The sequence below is a fragment of the Camelina sativa genome, chromosome 2 (assembly GCF_030686135.1).
Source record: "Camelina sativa cultivar CO46 ecotype springtype chromosome 2, ASM3068613v1".
Classification (NCBI taxonomy): Eukaryota; Viridiplantae; Streptophyta; class Magnoliopsida; order Brassicales; family Brassicaceae; genus Camelina; species Camelina sativa.
Window position 1 is genome coordinate 20,478,756 of NC_141881.1, and position 18,752 is coordinate 20,497,507.

Genomic DNA, 18,752 nt, shown 5'->3' on the forward strand with positions numbered 1-18,752 from the left:
ATTATTCGGATCTACACGTACGTGCAGAATTGATTCAAAAACTAAGTTTGTTATTAGATTTATAATAGATAACATATGTATGAAGTTATATTTTTAAACATATTTCTTTAGGAATGTTAACATTCATAATTCAAACTCATATCAATTTAGTATTCGATTTGTTTATAATTTGTTTTAAACTAAAAGAATGATAAGTTTTGTCTTTGTTATATGTAGAGATAACTACATTAAAAACAAAAAAAACAGTAAGAGAAAGATGGTATATATATTTCAAGAAAAAAAAAAGTTGTATGTCCCGTCCAGTATATGATTTTTCATTTCATAAATCATAACAGTGGTTTTAATAATAATCTACACATTTCATATTCAATTATGTAAGCATTTCAGATCCTCATGTATGTGTGGGTTTTATTTGTAGATATATTTAGTTGTATAACATCTATAACATAAAATTATATTAGTTTGCTTTTAAAGTGTGAGAATGAAATAATAATCCCTTCACCATATAATTTATTAGAATCTTAACAGTTATGATATAAATCCACTAAAACTATTCTTAACTGTTAAAAATTGTTTTTTCACTTATGAAACAAGATCTGCAAAAATTTAAGCATAGTATATATTTTGAATTAATATTTTGGAAATCAATAATATTTGAATTTTTTGAGATACTGATGAATCTAAAATCCAAATAATATAAAGAATATACTACTTTCAAAATAATAAATTGTGGTTAGATTATATATTACAAATATAGTAACTGTTTTCATAACTGAAAAATAAATTTAAATTTAAAATTATATTTATTATAATCAGAATTAATTAGTATTTTTGTTAAACTTTTTAAAAAATGATTATTTTTTTATTAGACATATTAAATTAGATGGTCGTTTTTGGAAATAACAAATAAAATACCATCAAAGTAAATAAGTTAAGATATATAGAATATTGACTTCAATAATCAAATCTTTTACGAAAATCTTAAAAATGATTTTCAAAAATATTGGGTATAATATTGACTTTATTGGTATTTATGCTAATTGTGTGTGAAGATTAATTTAGCTTTTCGGCAAATATACACTTTAATATCGTGTAACCATCTTGTTTGGCTACGACTTTTATTTGTTTAGCTTAATGACATATACACTTAAATACCAAATAATATCTGTTTGGCTCCTATTTTTTTGCTAATCGTAACTCATCTAGTATCTGTTTGGCTCGAAGAGTTATTCCAATTTGAGTGGCATTTCATGTAATAATCTCTTAATCTATGTCTATTTAATTAAAAATGCTTCCCTTTTAGTAGTATAGATTTAAAAAGTTTGTTTTTTGAAAATTATCATATTCTTAAAATATTCATTAATCCGTTATGCAGATTGCAGTACAGAAATTGTTAATAACTCACGTTAACGATATAGGTTTGATTTACTTGTCAACTAGATAGGAAAAAATAGTTGGATACTACTTTGATCGCATTGGCTCATGAGTTACGAATATGTTCGGTTAGCGCTTACCGAGTTGTGCTTGAGGCTCACCACTCTCGGTAGTAGACTACTTGTAGATGATTGCTCTTCAAAACCATTCATTTAAAGTACTGTAGCACTATGAACTAAAAACGTCGTTGAGTTGGTTAAAATATGTTTAGTTGAATAAAAGAAAAGCCAACGGAATGATTTCAACTAAATAATGATTAGAAATATTTTTCTCATCATCTTATTACAAAGGAAATATAGATACTTGCGTGTAATACGGGATTCACCTAATCATTGAATAGAGAGAGGCTTTGATTTAAGATAACACCATTATCATGGTCCATGGATTTGGATGCTTAAGAAGCGTGAACGTGTAATTCTTATTAATTCTCAAGAATATGTTAACAACTATAAAAATGTAATAACTATATACAAATGTATATTGCATAATGCATGTGGAGATGTGGTGTATTGATTTGATTATATCTCTATTGTTTTTGTATACTAATGTCAACAACATTTCTTCCGTTCTCACATGGCATACCATTATTAGTCTATTTGTTATAGGATGACTTTATAAACAACTCCTTGCAGATCTGTCTTTGACTTTTTGTAATATACATTTTACAATATCGACCGTTATATAGTCATTGCTTTGATTAGTAACATTGCACTGCCGTGGTATGGTATGATGACCATCAACTCATGTATTCATGTATTCCGTAATATACTCGTCGTAGTGTTCATCTTCCATGGCTCTTGTTATTCCGAGAAAGGTACGATACTGCGTCCCTAATTCCTATAGATACGATTCAGTGTGTGATGATGATATATATGTTGGATTCTAGTATTCACTTCAATATTCATGATTTTATTGTTATTTGTTATTTGGGTGTAAAGCCGGGCATTATACATTTATGAAAGATGCTACATTGGCACCAAAGCTAGCTCGTTTCGACTACATCATCGGAGGAGGAGGAACAGCAGGTTGTGCATTAGCCGCAACGCTCTCTCAAAACGCTAGTGTTTTGGTTCTTGAACGTGGTGGCTCCCCTTATGACAATCCCACGGCCAGTGATATTGGAAACTTCGCTAACACACTCTTAAGCAACACACCGAACTCGTGGTCGCAGCTCTTCGTCTCCGAGGACGGCGTTTACAACACACGGCCACGTGTCCTCGGTGGAGGCTCGGTGATAAACGCAGGATTTTACTCGCGTGCGGGCGATGATTACGTGGAGGAAGCTGAGTGGGAGATGGATGAAGTGAAAGCTGCTTACGAGTGGGTCGAGAAGAAACTTGTGTTCGAGCCACAAGTGATGGGATGGCAATCGGCACTCAAAGATGGGCTTTTGGAGGCTGGTGAGTTTCCGGACAACGGTTTCACGTACGATCATATCTACGGGACAAAGATCGGTGGTACGATCTTTGACCGTGCTGGTCATAGACACACGGCGGCGGATTTGTTAGAATATGCTAATCCGGAAACGATTGTTGTTTACTTGCAAGCTTCTGTTCACAAGATCATCTTCACCACCAAAGGTACTCGATTCATATTCACATTTTTTTGTTTTTTTTTTGGTAGGACATAATCACATTTGTTTTAGGGGTTTATCGAATAAACTGATTTTAACCTTTTGATTTTTTAAAAACAGTTTTAATTTTTTTTTAATGTTATATCACTTTCTAAAAGTTTTAATATATGTCTAGAGAATAAAACATAAAAATGTTGTTGTTTCCAGACAAGAGGCATTTTGTTAAAATATTTTTAAAATATAGAAACGAATAAGTAATTTTAAATTAAGCCAATCAATGGTAGTTTGTTGAAAAAAAAAAGTATTTTAAAAATCTAGCTAGACATTGAATTGGTTGATAGTTATGAGTAAATGAATGGTCAAGTATTATTAATGGACAACCCGATTTATTTGACTTTTTTTTTTTCGTTTTCACTTAATTTATGATTTAGTTGAATTTAACGAATGATTCTTACTTAAATTTACTTGAAACAAAAATCAACTTTAAAATATAATAAAACAGGTAGCCAAAAACCAAAAGCGTACCAAGTGATATTTGAGGACGCAAATGGAGTGTTCCACAAGGTAGAGCTAGCAAATAACGCAATGAACGAAGTGATCTTGTCAGCTGGAGCCATGGGTAGTCCGCAACTGTTGATGCTGAGTGGCGTGGGTCCTGAAGCCCATCTTGCTAATCGTGGCGTGAACCCACTCGTTCTAGATCACCCCATGGTTGGGCAGGGAATGGCTGATAATCCCCTTAACCCCTTACTCATCCTTTCTCCTCAATCTGTAGAAGTATCCCTCGTACAAGCTGTTGGGATCACAAAGTTTGATACTTACATCGAAGGTGCAAGTGGTTTGAGTCTCTCTTTTGATTTGACCCGTAGGTTTTTCGATGGTGTTTTGAATCTTTTTAACGAGGTATATATACATATAACATAAATACATTTAAAGGCTTATTATTTATAAGATTATTTTTTTATTATCTAACTATGGTACGTTTATCCAGACAAGCGATACTACGTCTAGGAATGTCCTGACCAAGTCTATCGTAAACTTTTTAAAACCCTTGGATCTTGGATTGAACGTGATGATCAATGGGGGTATAATATTCCACAAGGTAGATGGACCAGCCTCGAGAGGACACATGGAGCTCCGGAACAGTAATCCTCACGATAACCCTTCAGTGACATTCAACTACTATCAAGAACCAGAGGATTTGAACAAGTGTGTTGAAGGGGTTGAGACCATTATTAAAGTGATAAATTCCAAGGCTTTCTCAGAGTACAAGTACCCTGGTGTGACCGGGCATGAACTGTTAGGTCTCATGTTGGGCCTTCCCACCAATCTGAGGCCGAGGCACTTGAGCTCAAGTTTCGACTTGAAGCAGTTTTGCATCGACACTGTGATGACTATTTGGCATTACCATGGAGGTTGCCAAGTTGGAAAAGTCGTTGACAAGAATTACAAAGTCATAGGCATAGATGCCTTAAGGGTCATTGATGGATCCACATTTCTCAAGTCTCCGGGGACTAATCCGCAAGCCACAGTCATGATGCTCGGAAGGTAAGCACCAAAACCATCACAAAATCCATAAGGAATATATGATTATATTGTTGGAAAATGAAAAATGATTGTTGGACTACTATGTTTAGGTACATGGGGCAGAAAATTCTTAGGGAAAGGGCCGCTTTCCACGAAAAATAGCAAGAAGCCTAAGGTTCTAAATTGAGATTGTTGCTAGGTGAATTTGCATTCTTTCTGGACCAAACAATGAGAGCCCAACTGTTGTGACTAGGTTTAAAATATTTTGCTTTTATTTTGTTGGTGATTAGTAGTTAGTACATTGCATTACAAGAACCAAAAAGGGAAAGAGTAAGAGAGGAGCCGAAAGTTTTTGTACCTGTCAGAACAAAGACATTTAAACCACAAATCCTATTAGAATTGAAATGGTATAATCTCAAACTGAGGAAATAACAAAACGAATAAGGAAGAAATCCCAAAAGAATACAAAGGTAAGACCGGCACTTCACGCTGCATCGGTAGTTTTGTGTTGGAGAAGATGTGAAGTTATTTACAAATGAACGAGAGTGGTGATTGATGTTGATTATTGATTTATCTTTTTAACTCAAACATTTCTTATTTAGTATTTGCGAAAAAAGTGTGTTGATCTTTTAAATAATCTGAAGTTGCATTGTTTAGCTTAAGTTGGTGCCTTTCTTTGGTTTAAACTTTTAAGAGGAAGCAATAAAGACTTTAATCGCTTTATGCTACTGACTATTTGTTTTTCTAAAATAAACTGTTTTAGGAGAATTTTTTTTCGCAATGGCAAAAGTTGAATGATATTAACAAAATAGCAATAGGAGCAAATAAAATACTGTTTGTTAATTAGTTTTTGGACAAGTTTGAATGATTTTATATAGAAAAATTACCGTAATAGTTAAATTAAAGATAATCATACATAATAATATTTTTCTGTTCCGATGTTATTTGCCACACAAAAAAAAAAACTTTAGAAAAAGTAATAGCTGTGGTTTCTTGAGTTCTTTTTTTTTGTATATTTCAGTACGAAATCGTTTGGTTGTAAGAAAAATACCCATAAATTGGGGAACTAATCAAATTTGAACAAAGGGGTTCATACTTCATCTTGCTATATATAGTAGTGTTTCTTTAATCTCCAAAAGATATATAGAACATTGGGAATCTACTCTTAAACTGCGCGCAATGGATTTTCATATTTTTTGTTTTATTCTGATCACAATTTTCATATTGTATAGCCCATGTTATTCCGATAAAGGTACATATCATATATATAATAATAGTTAGTAGTTACCATTCATCATGGACATGTTCAATAACATGTCACCTGTTACGTTATATTACTATATAGAAATTGTTTAATGTCAACACAGGGTATTATGGATTTATGAAAGATGCAACACTAGCACCAACTTATGCTCGCTTCGACTACATAGTCATCGGAGGAGGGACCTCCGGTTGTGCATTAGCCGCAACACTATCTCAAAACGCCAACGTTTTGGTTCTTGAACGCGGCGGCTCTCCTTATGACAATCTTGCGGCTACCAATATCGAAAACTTCGCCATCACACTCTTAAACACCACACCAAAAGCTTGGTCGCAGCTTTTCATCTCCGAGGACGGCGTTTACAACCATCGTGCACGCGTCCTCGGTGGAGACTCGGTGCTGAACGCTAGGTTTTACTCACGTGCCGAGGAAGCTTACGTGAAGATGGCTGAGTGGGATATCGATGAAGTGGAAGCTGCTTACGAATGGGTAGAAACGAAACTTGTGTTCAAGCCACAAGTGATGGGATGGCAATCGGCACTTAAAAATGGGCTTTTGGAAGCTGGAGTGGTTCCATACAACGGTTTCACGTACCTTCATATTAATGGGACTAAGATCGGCGGTACGATCTTTGACCCTGCCGGCCATAGACACTCGGCTGCAGATTTGTTAGCGTATGCTAATCCGGACGGGATTGTTGTCTACTTGCACGCTCTTGTCCACAAGATCCTCTTCACCACCACTAGAGGTAGTTGATGTTTATATAGTTTCATATTCACATTTTGTTTTTTTATATTTTTATACACTTTGGATAAGAAAACTCTGTTTTGGACAGAAGGAGAGAGGCCTAAGGCGTACGGAGTAATATATCAGGACGCAAATGGAGTGTTCCACAAGGCAGAGCTGGGAAAGAACGCAATGAACGAGGTTATTTTGTCTGCGGGAGCCATTGGTAGCCCGCAACTATTGATGCTGAGTGGTGTTGGTCCTATGGCCCATCTTGAGTCTCATAGGGTGAATCCGGTGGTCCTGGATCAACCCATGGTTGGGCAAGGGATGGGAGATAATCCGATGAACGCTGCGATCGTCCCTTCTCCTCAACCTGTAGAACTGTCCCTCGTACAGGTCGTTGGAATCACTAGGTTCTATGATTTCATTGAAGGAGGAAGTGGCTTAAACGTCTCTTTTAACTTGACCCATAAATTATTCGATGGTATGTTGGATCTTCTCAACCAGGTACAATATATATAAATACACTTGAAAAGTTATTATAACTTGTTACGTACTCAAATCATGCATGAGACTATATGTTACCTTTCTTCATGACGCATTATGCGTGCAGAGGCTTCGATTGAACATAATTGAAAATGTGGGCGTGGTCTTCCACAAAGTAGACGGACCGCTCTCAAGAGGTTACTTAGAACTCCGGAACTTAAATCCAGATGATAACCCTTCAGTGACATTCAACTACTACCGAGAACCAGAAGATCTTAAGAGATGTGTTAAGGGACTTGAAACAGTTATTAAAGTGATAAACTCTAATGCCTTCTCCAAGTACAAGTACCCAGGTGTGACCGCACGTGAGCTGCTCAATGTCATGTTGGGCCTTCCCATCAATCTGAGGCCAAGGCACGAGACCTCAACGTTCAACTTGACGCAGTTTTGCATTGATACTGTGATGACTATATGGCATTACCATGGAGGTTGCCAAGTTGGAAGAGTGGTCGACAAGAATTACAAAGTCATAGGCATTGATGCCTTAAGGGTCATTGATGGATCAACATTTCTCAAGTCTCCGGGGACTAATCCACAAGCCACGGTCATGATGCTCGGAAGGTAAAGTACGCTGATAACAAATGATCATGTATGATTCTTGGAAAGATATATATGATTAATTGTTGGAGTGTTATATGCATGTGTAGGTACATGGGGCAAAGGATTCTTCGAGAGAGAGCTGCTTTTCGAGAAAAAGATTGTGATTATTCTACCGTTGTTCCAACTAAAGATGAGACCAGTATTGGCTATTCATCATCCAAGAAGAAGAAATTCTGAAATAAAAAAGTAGCCTCATAGTGTATATTGTATATCACATATTTCATGAATAAAACCATATTAATTATTTAATAATAATGATTTATGAATAAATATTATTAAATTTCTTGTTAAATCTATTTCAAAAATACAAAATTACAAATATAATTTCAAGTCATTTTACATTTCACCAACCATACTACAAATACTTTCAAGTCAACACTGACGTTGTTTCATGCTAGTCACATTTACTCGATGCTCATAAATCATATGCACCAAGACCATGATCTGGGCTTATATGGGCCTACATTGGGCTTAAAATAAAAGACGGTTCAATAAATAAACCGGAATAAATATCAATTTATTGAGAGTGGGATCAACACAACGCAAACGCATTCTCTCTCTCTGCATCGTCAACGATTTGTTAGGGTTTATCACCGAGGCGGAGGAGGAGAAGCGATTTCTTAAAAAAAATCGACTACAATGGCTGACGATGATTACAACGAAGTCGATGACTTGGGGTAATTCTCCTCTCCTGCTCTCTCTATCTCTCTCTCTCTCTCTCTGTATTCATTTTTTTTGTGACTCGATTTCAAAAAGATTCGATTTTTTTTTTCTCAACGAATTCATAAACGATTCAGAGCAAAATTTGGATTAGGCTATTCTCTCTAAATTAACAGTATTTATTAATGGGTTTCTCTCGATAAAACCTTAGCTTCGGTTTTGTTCGGCGTAGCATTTAAGGTAGAAACCCTAATTTCATCGGCGATTGATTGAGAAAAAAACGACTTTTTTTTGTTACTCTCTGAGCTTTCTAGTGAAATCTCAGACTGATTTCTTACTAATTGTTTGATTGTGGGATTTTCAATTTGCAGATATGAGGATGAGCCAGTGGAGCCTGAGATTGAAGTAAGCTACAGTTTATTTCTTCGTAGAAGAGACATTGATGTTGCTTATTATTATACAACCTTCTGTTTCTCATTTGTTGTGTGTGTAGGAAGGAGTAGAGGAAGATGCTGATATGAAAGAGGAGGATATCAATGGTGAGCCAATTGAAACAGAAGATAAGGTTGAAACTGAAGCTGTACAACGTCCACGGAAAACGTCCAAGTTTATGACCAAGTATGAACGTGCACGTATTCTCGGTACTCGCGCTTTGCAGATTAGGTATGGTTCTTTGTTTCTTCCCCTTTTGTTTCATGAGTATCAAGTATATATTACTTATCTTAGAGATCTTCATTTTGTTAAGAAACTGTCATCATTTTTGTAAAATCGTTGTTGAGAGTACTTAGTTAGCCTGAGAACAATCTTTGACTGTTAAGTTGGCTCGAAAAGTTTGATTCCCAATTATGTTTTCTTTTTTTGTCTGATGCAGCATGAATGCTCCTGTCATGGTCGAGCTAGAGGGTGAGACTGATCCTCTTGAGGTATACTACTTCCTTCCTTGTTGTTTTCTGACTTGTTCTGAAACGTAGATATATGGAACGCTTGAGGTAATTAATTATGATTTGGCTTTAGATTGCAATGAAGGAGCTTAGGCAAAGGAAGATTCCATTCACTATCAGACGCTATCTACCTGATGGAAGGTGAGCATTGCAACAATCTTAATCAAAATTCAGAATTTTTGAGCTTATGTTCTTCTCTTCAATCACTTCGATCTCTTCTTTTCTTGTGACTAACTGTATGACTCTGAATCAGTTTCGAGGAGTGGGGAGTTGATGAACTGATCGTTGAAGACTCGTGGAAGCGTCAAGTCGGTGGTGATTGAGAATCTGACCAGAGAGTGAGAGAGAGATATCTGTATGTATTTTGCTATCTTTTGCCCTCATATGGATGTTAAATCTCTCATACTTTAATCACTGAAACTTATGTGTACTGCCGACTTAGTTGTTGGTTTTATATTCCGAGACTTTGCAAAAACCAGAAGTCCCGAAGTTCAGTAGTTCCAGCATTATTATACATAATAGAAACAGAACATGGACGGATGTACACATTCAGCCTATTTAAGTTCATCGTACATTTGATTAAATCAATTCCAAGATCAAGATTTTTCAAAGCATATGTCTCTAGAGTAATATCTTATGATTCATCATCCTTTTTGTGGTAAGTTGCCCTCTCTTGAAGAATCCTTTGGCCCATATACCTACACATAACATCAAGACATTCAGCTAATCAAATCTTCAACATATTTTGGATCATTCGATCATTTGGTTTATGCATTTTTACCTTCCAAGCATCATAACCGTAGCTTGAGGGTTAGTCCCAGGGGACTTGAGAAATGTGGATCCATCAATGACCCTTAATGAATCGAGGCCTAACACTCTGTAATTCTTGTCAACCACTCTTCCAACTTGGCAACCTCCATGGTAATGCCAAATAGTCATCACAGTGTCAATGCAAAACTGCTTCAAATTGAATGCTGAGGTTAAGTGCCTCGGCCTTAGATTGGTGGGAACGCTAAGTATTAAGTCGAGCAGGCCTTTTATGGTTGCGTCCAGGTACTTGAATTTGGAGAATGCCTTGGAATTGATCACTTTAATAATGGTGTTGATCCCTTCAACACACTTCTTTAGATCCTCTGGATCTTGATAGTAGTTGAACCTCACTGAAGGATTATCATCTGGATTTGTGTTCCTAAGCTCCAAATGACCTCTCGAGACCGGTCCCGCGATTTTCTGAAGGATTAAACCGGCTCTCGTGGAAGCATTCAATAGAGGATCCATGGATTTGAAAAAATCTGTAATGGATTGGGTCGACAATGTTGGAGATGTGGTACTAGCAGTACGGCTTGCTTGCATCTTACACAATGAAAGAAGATAGATTTAACATATAGTCTCATGGATATAAATAACAAAGTTATATAATAACTTTGATTGTGTAAATAGTATAATATGTTATACCTCGTTGAGATAATTCAAAACACCATCGAAAAATTTACGGGTCCAACTATAAGTGAAGATGACGCCACTTGCTCCTTCAATGTAACTATCAAACTTTGTGATTCCAACGACTTGTATTAGAGAAACCTCGACAGGAGTAGGAGAAGGAATAAAGATTGCATTCATCGGATTATCTCCCATCCCTTGCCCTACCATCGGATGATCTAAGACCACCGGTTTAATCCCGTGAGCCGCGAGATGAGCCGTGGGACCTATACCGCTCAGCATCAACAACTGCGGGCTCCCGATAGCACCCGCTGACAAAATCACCTCGTTCATTGCGTTCTTCTCTAACTCTACCTTGTGTAACACTCCGTTTGCGTCTTGAAATATAACTCCGTATGCTTTTGGCCTTGGCCTTCCTGTCCAAAACGTAGTTTTTGTATCTTAAGTGGAAGTGGACATATAAAACCAAACCGAACTAAATCTAAACTGTATAGTGTATAGAGCCTTACCAAAAAAAACTGTATAGTGTATAGATGACTACCCCAATTATACTTACGCTCTCATTTTTTAATCTACAACAGCTTAATATGGTTTATATGACCACCCGAACCGAAACTATAAACCGGATTTGCTTGCTCTTAACCAAATAATAGAACAAAAACAACAAAAAGAAAATATGTAAATGAATCAAATTATACCTTTGGTGGTGAAGAGGATCTTGTGAACAGAAGCGTGCAAGTAGACAACAATGGTCTCCGGCTTAGCATATTCCAACAAATCAGCCGCAGTGTGTCTATGACCAGCACGGTCAAAGATCGTACCACCGACCTTAGTCCCGTTGATATGATCGTACGTGAAACCATTATACGGAAACTCACCAGCCTCCAAAAGTCCATCTTTCAACGCCGTTTGCCACCCCATCATGGGCGGTTGAAACGCTATTTTTTGCTCGACCCACTCGTAAGCAGCTTCAACTTCATCGCTCTTCCACTCAGCCTCCTTCACGTACTCATCTCCCGCACGTGTGTAGAACCCGGCGTTTAACACCGAGCCTCCACCGAGGACGCGGGCACGTGTGTTGTAAACTCCGTCCTCGGATACAAAAAGCTGCGACCACGACTTGGGTGATGTGTTTGAGAGTGTGTTGGCGAAGTTTCCGATATCTGTGGCCGTCAGATTGTCGTAAGGAGCGCCGCCTCGTTCGAGAACCAAAACGCTAGCGTTTTGAGATAGCGTTGCGGCTAATGCGCAACCAGAGGTTCCTCCTCCGATGATTATGTAGTCGAACCGAGCGAACATTGGTGCAAGTATTGCATCTTTCATAAAACTGTAATAGCCAGCTTCACGTAAAAAAATAACAATTTTCACTATTTATTAATACGATAAGTTTCAAACGCTGATTAATATATATCGTCACACATTGAGTGATACGTAAAAATACAATACCTTGATCTGGAAAACACAAGGCATGGGAGATGAATGTTACGACGAGAACAATGCGACCTAACCATAATATTTGTAAACCCATTACGGTGAAAGATTATGTTTGAATCTTTTATATTAAGATTAGAGCAAAAAATAAGAATAGGTTTGATAGGGTTTATATAATAAGATGATGCATGAGCCTCTTTTCGTTCGTCTTTATGAGAGGAAGCTTTTATGGTTCACCAACACTTATTTATTGGTCCTAGATTCATACAAAGATTTTAGGGTCTTGGTTAAATTTTTTTCATTTTTTAAATTAAAGAAGGGATGTTCTTGTTTCTGGTTATGTGAATCTTTGCAACTATAAATTTCCTCAATCGTAATATATATGAAGTCATAAAAATAGTATTAATGGTCTCGATGAAAGTCGTGACTCATCAACAATTAGAATTTGTTTATTCTCTTGCATGTAAAGATTTTATCCCAACCACCACTAATGAGTAATGACAATATGCATAAAAAATCTTAGTGGACTACTTCTTTTTACAAATTACATACCACACAAGAAGACATTTGAAACACATTTTGCATGTATTTTATAGCAATATATGTTTAAGAACTTTGATAGTTATTCAATCATTAATATGTAGATCTATCAAAAATCTACATAAATAGTTAAAATACAATGATAGTTTTATGTGTAAATTCGGATATTATATAGTACTATTCAAAATGTGCTATCTAGGGATACGTTTATACAATGATAGTTTGAACGTGGTGTATGTATGAGACTGAGAGCATAACAAAGTTCACAACACCGTCAAAAATAGAAAGAAGTTAGCTCCAACTACGGACTGCCCACTACTTTGTTTATATATAAGGGATACGTTTATTCAATTCTCTTTAAAAAGTTTTTGCTTATAAAAAACGTGCATTTTTCATTAACTGATTATATATAATAATCTATTCATAGGAATGTTTATGAGTTATGATGGATATAGTGGTTCAGGGATCTAAACGTATCGAGTAACGTTGGAATGACATCTACCGATCGATCTATCTAACTTTTCTGAGCCTACCTTTTGTTGCCGGGCCTCAATTTACTGATTTTTTAAAAAAATTTAATTTCTTTGTTTTCTTGTTTCTCTTTTTTCCAATTCTCTTTGTATTTTTTTTTTTATGGATTTTCAACTTCATTTTTTTTTTTTTAAAACCAGTGGACTGACACATATATTTTTATTCGATATATCATATATCTCTTTTAATTTCTACGAAAAGCCTTAGAATTGCTGAAAGGTTATGAAAACTGCCAAATACTGGTTTGACTATGTGCAACGGCGTACACTTGGGCTGTCCTCCAGTCTTTTTGTTTTTAAATAAATAAATAAAGGTCTAATATCGAAGAAACGATTCTTAATTTGGGACGTTTTTCGTCCGTGTACTTGGACACGTGGTTGGTTGTGACTGGTAGAAGATTTTGTCTAGGATTAACCGAAAACAATTTCGCGAGAGAAACTTCTCGACTTCTCTCTTCTATCTCGACGGCGACGAATTCTCGAAGCCGATCTTCTGTGTCTCCTGAAGGCGATCCGATCTTCTCTCCCGAAGTTCTCGACGAATTCCCGAAGCCGATTTTCTATGTCTCCCGAAACCAAAACCAGAGAGCGAGAAAAACTCTCTTATCTTCTTCTTCATCTTCTCCAATGTCGAGAGGACCAGGTCGTTTAATACAGAACGTGGCACAGTTCGCTGATACTCAGTTCAAGTAATTCTCTACTCTTTATGGACAACAAGTCATAGACATTCTCGATTTCCCAATCAAGCTTGTCTTGTCTCCTTTCACTCTTGCTTTTGACATCGCTGGCTCTGCACCTCGTGGCTTTGGCATCCCTGAATTCGTCTCAAAACTTTCTTATCTCTCTGTTTTCGTGAGTTGCTTTCTCTGTTCTTAGCTGTTGAAAAGGTTGAAACTTTTTGTTGGTTTTGCTCAGTTTCTAGCTTGGAGTTTATCATTTTCTTTCCGGGTTTTCTCGTATCTTATGTTTTCGTGACAATTTCTCTCTGGTTTTTTGCTGAAGTTTTGAACTTTAATTAGAGTTTGAATTAGATAAGAATCAGTTTAGGAAACTGGAAGATGTGTGTTTGTTTTACTTTGTGGTATATGGAATCTTTTTTATCATTCAAGTTCCAATGAATTGTAGGCGGTTGCTACGCTTGGAACTTATGACATTGCATTGGATTTGGGGAAAAAGTCATATGCCAAAGGTCAGCTTTCAAGATTTGAAGTTAGTCTTATGAGTTAGAAAATTTGTGGTTCACATGTTTGAATTCATCAAGTGAAATGAGCAAATTTTTATGTTGGTAGGGATTGCAAAACTTGTAATGGGTGGCAGGCATTACGGTGCACCATGTGCAAAGGAACAGGGAATGTTCATTACCAAATCAAAGATTACAATATGAGAAGGTAGGATTGTCTCTTGTTAAACCAAGTTATAATCGCTTCAACGATTAGACTTCGTGAGAGTTAATAAACTATTGTGACAAGTCTCTTGAATATTCGTAATGATGTATGTTAATGCTTTAGTTATCCAAGTGATATTGTAACATACATAAAGAACTTAAAGATTTCTCCTTTCTGTCTTTTTTTGTAGTGGAGAGAAACCAACAGCTGATTCTGTTGCAGATGCCATTGTTGAAAATCGAGCTGAGTTGATTCATCTTTCCTCCTCCATCGACATTAGTGCACCATTGCTTTCAAAAGACTGCCCAATTTGTGATGGAACAGTAAGCTTTTTCTCCGCTGCTAATGATCTAGGCTACCGTTATTGTATTTACATTGCTATATTTGATACAGATTCGGTTTATTTCTCTCAAATTGTCAACTACTGATATGGTGGTTTTCTGTGTGTTAGGCATTTTTACCTCATTATATGCTAATATGATTTGACGGAACATCTACTGATATTGCAGGGTGTGATGAGCTGTACTGAGTGCAAGAACAAGCTGCAAGTCAGGATCTCAGCTGATGATGTATGTTTTGCGTCTGCTATTACTTCTTCTTAGCTTAACATCTACATAAATCCCCAGTGGGATGTATATTTACTACTTAGTAGATGTTAATGCCTAAAAGATTTAAACTTTGAAAATATTATTATTTTATTTGGAGGACCAAATACAAATAGACACCAATGCTTATACTAAAAATAAGAACCTTTCAAAATAATACTATTAAATTTGGGGGACCAAAAACAAGGGGACACCAATGCCCATGCTCTAACAAATACAACCATCGAAGGGAAAAGAAGAGTTTGCCCTAATTTCTCTCCCAGGCACTATTTTCGAGGCGCCGTAACCACCATCACTTTCCGACGCCAGTAGGGCTCCGGCGTCGGGTGCTCTCACCTTCTGGTTTACTCTGCTGCTTCCTGTGCTCCTTCGTTTCCTCTTTTAAATCTTTTTTCCCCATTTATTTTCCCCTTTTGAATCTACCTCAGTCCCCGATCACCATTCCAGATCCAGCCGAAGAAGACTTGCCTCTGAGCTTGTCCCGAAGGATGTGGAGTCCGGCGAACCCCATCCTCAAATACTCTTGCCCAGGCCTACCGTCGAAGTCTTCAAAGTCCTTACATCTTCAAATTTCTCGATCCGTAGTGTGCTCCGCCTCTGAAGAACTTCTTTCTGTAACATCAGCCGAACCTCCCCAAGATACGATACGTCGGAGCTGATGCTTGGCGGAATTCTCCCAGAGCCGCGTCTTGCCCCCATTTTTAGACTCCCGTCTCACAGACTTGTCACCTTGAGAGCTTTGCAGACCCATGGCCACTACTACCAGAGGAGGAGATCTTTTCCTCCCCTCCGGATAACCGCTGCGTGTTTAAACTCCACTGGCCATCCGCAACCACCGGATCTCTGCGGATGAGTTATGGATCCGAACTCGGTCTGATGGCATCCCAACTGGTCTTGCTCAATCCCTGAAAGCCCAGGTTCTCTCTATCTAGCTCATTGTTATCCTATAGACTACTCTTAGCTTGTTTGGGTATACTCGATGTCCGAAGACTGCATCTGAGATTCCATCTAGCTAGTGTGTCTAGGATGTACAAAGAGTATGTCAGAACTATGGCGACTGCTCATGTTTCGACATTGTCTGTTGGTCCTCAAAGCTTGTTTTACCATGTTTGTCTTAAATCCCGGTTCTCACACCATCCCCTGAAGCTCAGGCCTTTTGTCTCTGTTCCCATGTGTTGTCAAATTCAAAACCTGTGTGGAATCCTTGATCACCATTTTCATGGCAGAGAGGACCGACCCGGTTTGCTCCGACAGTACATTTATCCTATGCACCTGCTGTTAGCTTCTTTACTAAACTCTCATGTCCCCATTGCCCTGCAACCAACCTCTTCTTTGAAGCTCAGGTCTGTTTTCTCTTCGCCAATGTCCTCCCGACTACAAACTTTGTGTGGAATCCTTGATCACCATTTTCATGGCAGAGAGGATCCACCTGTTATGTTACGGTCTATATTTATGTTCTGTGAATCCTAGTTCTAACTTCAATCCTGAAATACTTTGCTCCTAAGTTGCTGAAGCCTCATGGCATACTAGAACTGAACTCAAATTGTCGAGGCTGTGGTTATTGTTTTAGAAGCTTCTTTACCAATAACCTCCCCTCGACAATTCTAGCTCTATACTTCAGGTCCCACCTAGGTGAGCAAATTTTCAATTGCCCCTCCATCACCGCCGGGTCTTTGACTCCCGAATCCCTACCTTGGCTCAGCGTTTGCTAGTGATCCTCACTTTAGCTAGCTCCTTGGCTCTGATTCTGCTATCAATGGCACTGTGTCTATTAACCGTGACTTACCTGCCATCTCTCGAGATCTTCGACATGTCCAATCCTGCAACCATGATCCCACATGCCTTCATTTGCTTCTTAGCACTTGTGTCATAGCCCTCATGGAATATTGCCCGATGTTTGTTCTTGCTTTTGGCTTTGGGGAAAGCTTCTCCTTGTAATCGTTTAAACTCTAGGATTCTATATTCCTTTATTTGTATGTTTTCTATTTGAATGAATAGAATCATCCTTTGTCCAAAAAAAAAAAAAAAAACAAATACAACCATCGATTACTTAATTTATCTTTGAACTTAATCCATCCTCATAAAAGTAAAAGAATTTGTGATTTAGTAAGAAGGAATAAGGGAATATTTCAAATATCTTTAGTTGTGCAACTTACAAGAGGAAAGAGCAGGCCAAATTTTGGGCTGATTATTACTCAACCTTTTGGGCTTGTGCTCCTTCTATAAGCCCATTACCTAATTTAGTTAAAAAAAATTAAGTTCAGTTCTGAGCTTCTTCTTCTTCTTCTTCTTCTTCACTTCCGATTTCTACTTTATCCGATCAGATCAGCGCCAGCGAGAATCTAGTGTAAGCTTCTTCTCACTTCTTATACTGAACAAGCTCGATTTTAACCATCCTTAAGATTCATTAGTATCCCAATTCAATCTCGATTGCGTTCAATCATCGGTTCAAACTCTTGTTTCGATTTGTCCATTTTGCTGTGGGATTTTGAACTCGTTCGTCTGTTGATTTTGATCTTAATTAGTTAACTAGCTATTCTAATCGAACTAGAATGAGATAATTTGATTGAATAAGTCAAATCGATTTGGAGTTGTAACCCTAATTTATTTATGTGTGTGTGTATTTGAAATGTGTTTATAAGGTGAAGAAGAAGGAGAAGATGAGTGGTGAGGTTGTTAAAGCTGCTAGAGTATACCGTGACCTACTCAAAGCAGTGGTGAAACATATTGGTAAAGAAGACCACAAGGCTCATTTCATAGACTTTGTTAAGCAAGAGTTTAGGAAGAATGCTCCTGCAAACTCGGAGAAGATGAACCTCGCCCGCAATTACGCTTATCTTCTTAATAGCATTCATTCTCACAAGGTGAAAGTCTTTTTTAATGGTTTGGTCTTAATCACATTGGCAGTTGTGTTTTGGAAAGCATGATCTATATATCTAACTAATTAATGTATTAGTTGTTGTGTTTATAGTCTCTCTCACATGGATATATGTGAACTGGTTATTTGCAGGATTTGCTGTTCTCATACAACATTGCGGTTGATAGAACTGAAGAGATGAAACGAGTGCTTAACAAATCTGCAGCGAGTGTAGGTCTTCGTCTTCCCGAGGTTTACGAGTCTTGATTATATGCAATGCATGCGCATTCGTTCCTCTCTTTGACTTTCTTGGGAGATGAGCCGTTTCTGGTTACTTCACTTCTTTGGACAGATCTTGGGTAAATTTTTGAATAATTGTGATGCTAGATGTAGCCAGAGAGCTTTCCTTTTTTACTCCTCTGAGTATTGACAAACCCGAGATGTGTGGGTTACAATTTTTGTTTGTGTTGTACCGCATTTGTTTTGGCTTAGCAATATGTGTACCAAGAACATATTTATGTTCTTGATATCTTGGATGAAGCCACCAAAGTGAGAGAACTCAGTAGCAATTGCAAATTCTGATATAAAGAAGGCAGCCAAAGTAAATGAAAAAAATCTTCCTTAAGTTCTTCTTGTTCTCCTGTAATCAAACTAGTCTTTTGACTTCATTAATATGCTCTTCTGATATTGCTA

At 37.2% G+C, this 18,752-nt stretch overlaps 5 protein-coding genes and 1 long non-coding RNA gene across 10 annotated transcripts; 5 read left to right on the forward strand and 1 right to left on the reverse strand.

The window, feature by feature from the left end:
- Positions 1-2,123: 2,123 nt before the first annotated feature.
- LOC104726843 (protein HOTHEAD-like) lies at positions 2,124-5,168 on the forward strand. The gene is made up of 5 exons (XM_010445795.3): positions 2,124-2,248; positions 2,373-3,014; positions 3,510-3,910; positions 3,999-4,555; positions 4,645-5,168. The coding sequence occupies exons 1-5, from the start codon at positions 2,161-2,163 to the stop codon at positions 4,694-4,696; spliced, it is 1,740 nt and encodes a 579-aa protein (XP_010444097.2). The 5' UTR covers positions 2,124-2,160; the 3' UTR covers positions 4,697-5,168.
- A 376-nt stretch (positions 5,169-5,544) lies between these two features.
- LOC104726860 (protein HOTHEAD-like) lies at positions 5,545-7,922 on the forward strand. 3 transcript variants are annotated; one of them, XM_087465383.1, is made up of 5 exons: positions 5,545-5,786; positions 5,902-6,543; positions 6,631-7,031; positions 7,138-7,631; positions 7,718-7,922. In XM_087465383.1, the coding sequence occupies exons 1-5, from the start codon at positions 5,714-5,716 to the stop codon at positions 7,845-7,847; spliced, it is 1,740 nt and encodes a 579-aa protein (XP_087321509.1). In that variant the 5' UTR covers positions 5,545-5,713; the 3' UTR covers positions 7,848-7,922. The 3 variants fall into 3 exon arrangements, with proteins under 3 accessions (XP_087321509.1, XP_087321512.1, XP_087321517.1); XM_087465386.1 differs by having other exon boundaries at positions 5,625-5,786; positions 6,634-7,031; XM_087465391.1 differs by lacking the exon at positions 7,718-7,922 and having other exon boundaries at positions 5,628-5,786; positions 7,138-7,698.
- A 250-nt stretch (positions 7,923-8,172) lies between these two features.
- On the forward strand, positions 8,173-9,746 carry LOC104726869 (DNA-directed RNA polymerases II, IV and V subunit 6A). The gene is made up of 6 exons (XM_010445822.3): positions 8,173-8,347; positions 8,702-8,735; positions 8,824-8,993; positions 9,202-9,253; positions 9,345-9,412; positions 9,525-9,746. Exons 1-6 carry the CDS (start codon positions 8,310-8,312, stop codon positions 9,592-9,594), a joined length of 432 nt encoding a protein of 143 aa, XP_010444124.1. The 5' UTR covers positions 8,173-8,309; the 3' UTR covers positions 9,595-9,746.
- Positions 9,747-9,753: 7 nt separating this feature from the next.
- LOC104726879 (protein HOTHEAD-like) lies at positions 9,754-12,485 on the reverse strand. Of its 2 annotated transcripts, none has more exons than XM_010445834.2 (5): positions 12,158-12,485; positions 11,410-12,051; positions 10,727-11,127; positions 10,053-10,624; positions 9,754-9,969 (listed from the first exon to the last, which is right to left on the reverse strand). In XM_010445834.2, exons 1-5 carry the CDS (start codon positions 12,237-12,239, stop codon positions 9,906-9,908), a joined length of 1,761 nt encoding a protein of 586 aa, XP_010444136.2. In that variant the 5' UTR covers positions 12,240-12,485; the 3' UTR covers positions 9,754-9,905. The 2 variants fall into 2 exon arrangements, with proteins under 2 accessions (XP_010444136.2, XP_087321522.1); XM_087465396.1 differs by having other exon boundaries at positions 11,410-12,038; positions 12,158-12,337.
- Positions 12,486-13,824: 1,339 nt separating this feature from the next.
- On the forward strand, positions 13,825-14,595 carry LOC104753015 (uncharacterized). Its single transcript, XR_015566193.1, has 3 exons — positions 13,825-14,064; positions 14,338-14,401; positions 14,502-14,595. It is a non-coding gene; the product is annotated as an uncharacterized LOC104753015 (long non-coding RNA).
- Positions 14,596-17,464: 2,869 nt separating this feature from the next.
- On the forward strand, positions 17,465-18,684 carry LOC104726891 (uncharacterized). 2 transcript variants are annotated; one of them, XM_010445854.2, is made up of 3 exons: positions 17,465-17,549; positions 17,845-18,066; positions 18,213-18,684. In XM_010445854.2, exons 2-3 carry the CDS (start codon positions 17,863-17,865, stop codon positions 18,324-18,326), a joined length of 318 nt encoding a protein of 105 aa, XP_010444156.1. In that variant the 5' UTR covers positions 17,465-17,549; positions 17,845-17,862; the 3' UTR covers positions 18,327-18,684. The 2 variants fall into 2 exon arrangements, with proteins under 2 accessions (XP_010444156.1, XP_087321538.1); XM_087465412.1 differs by having other exon boundaries at positions 17,851-18,066.
- The last annotated feature ends 68 nt before the right edge of the window (positions 18,685-18,752 follow it).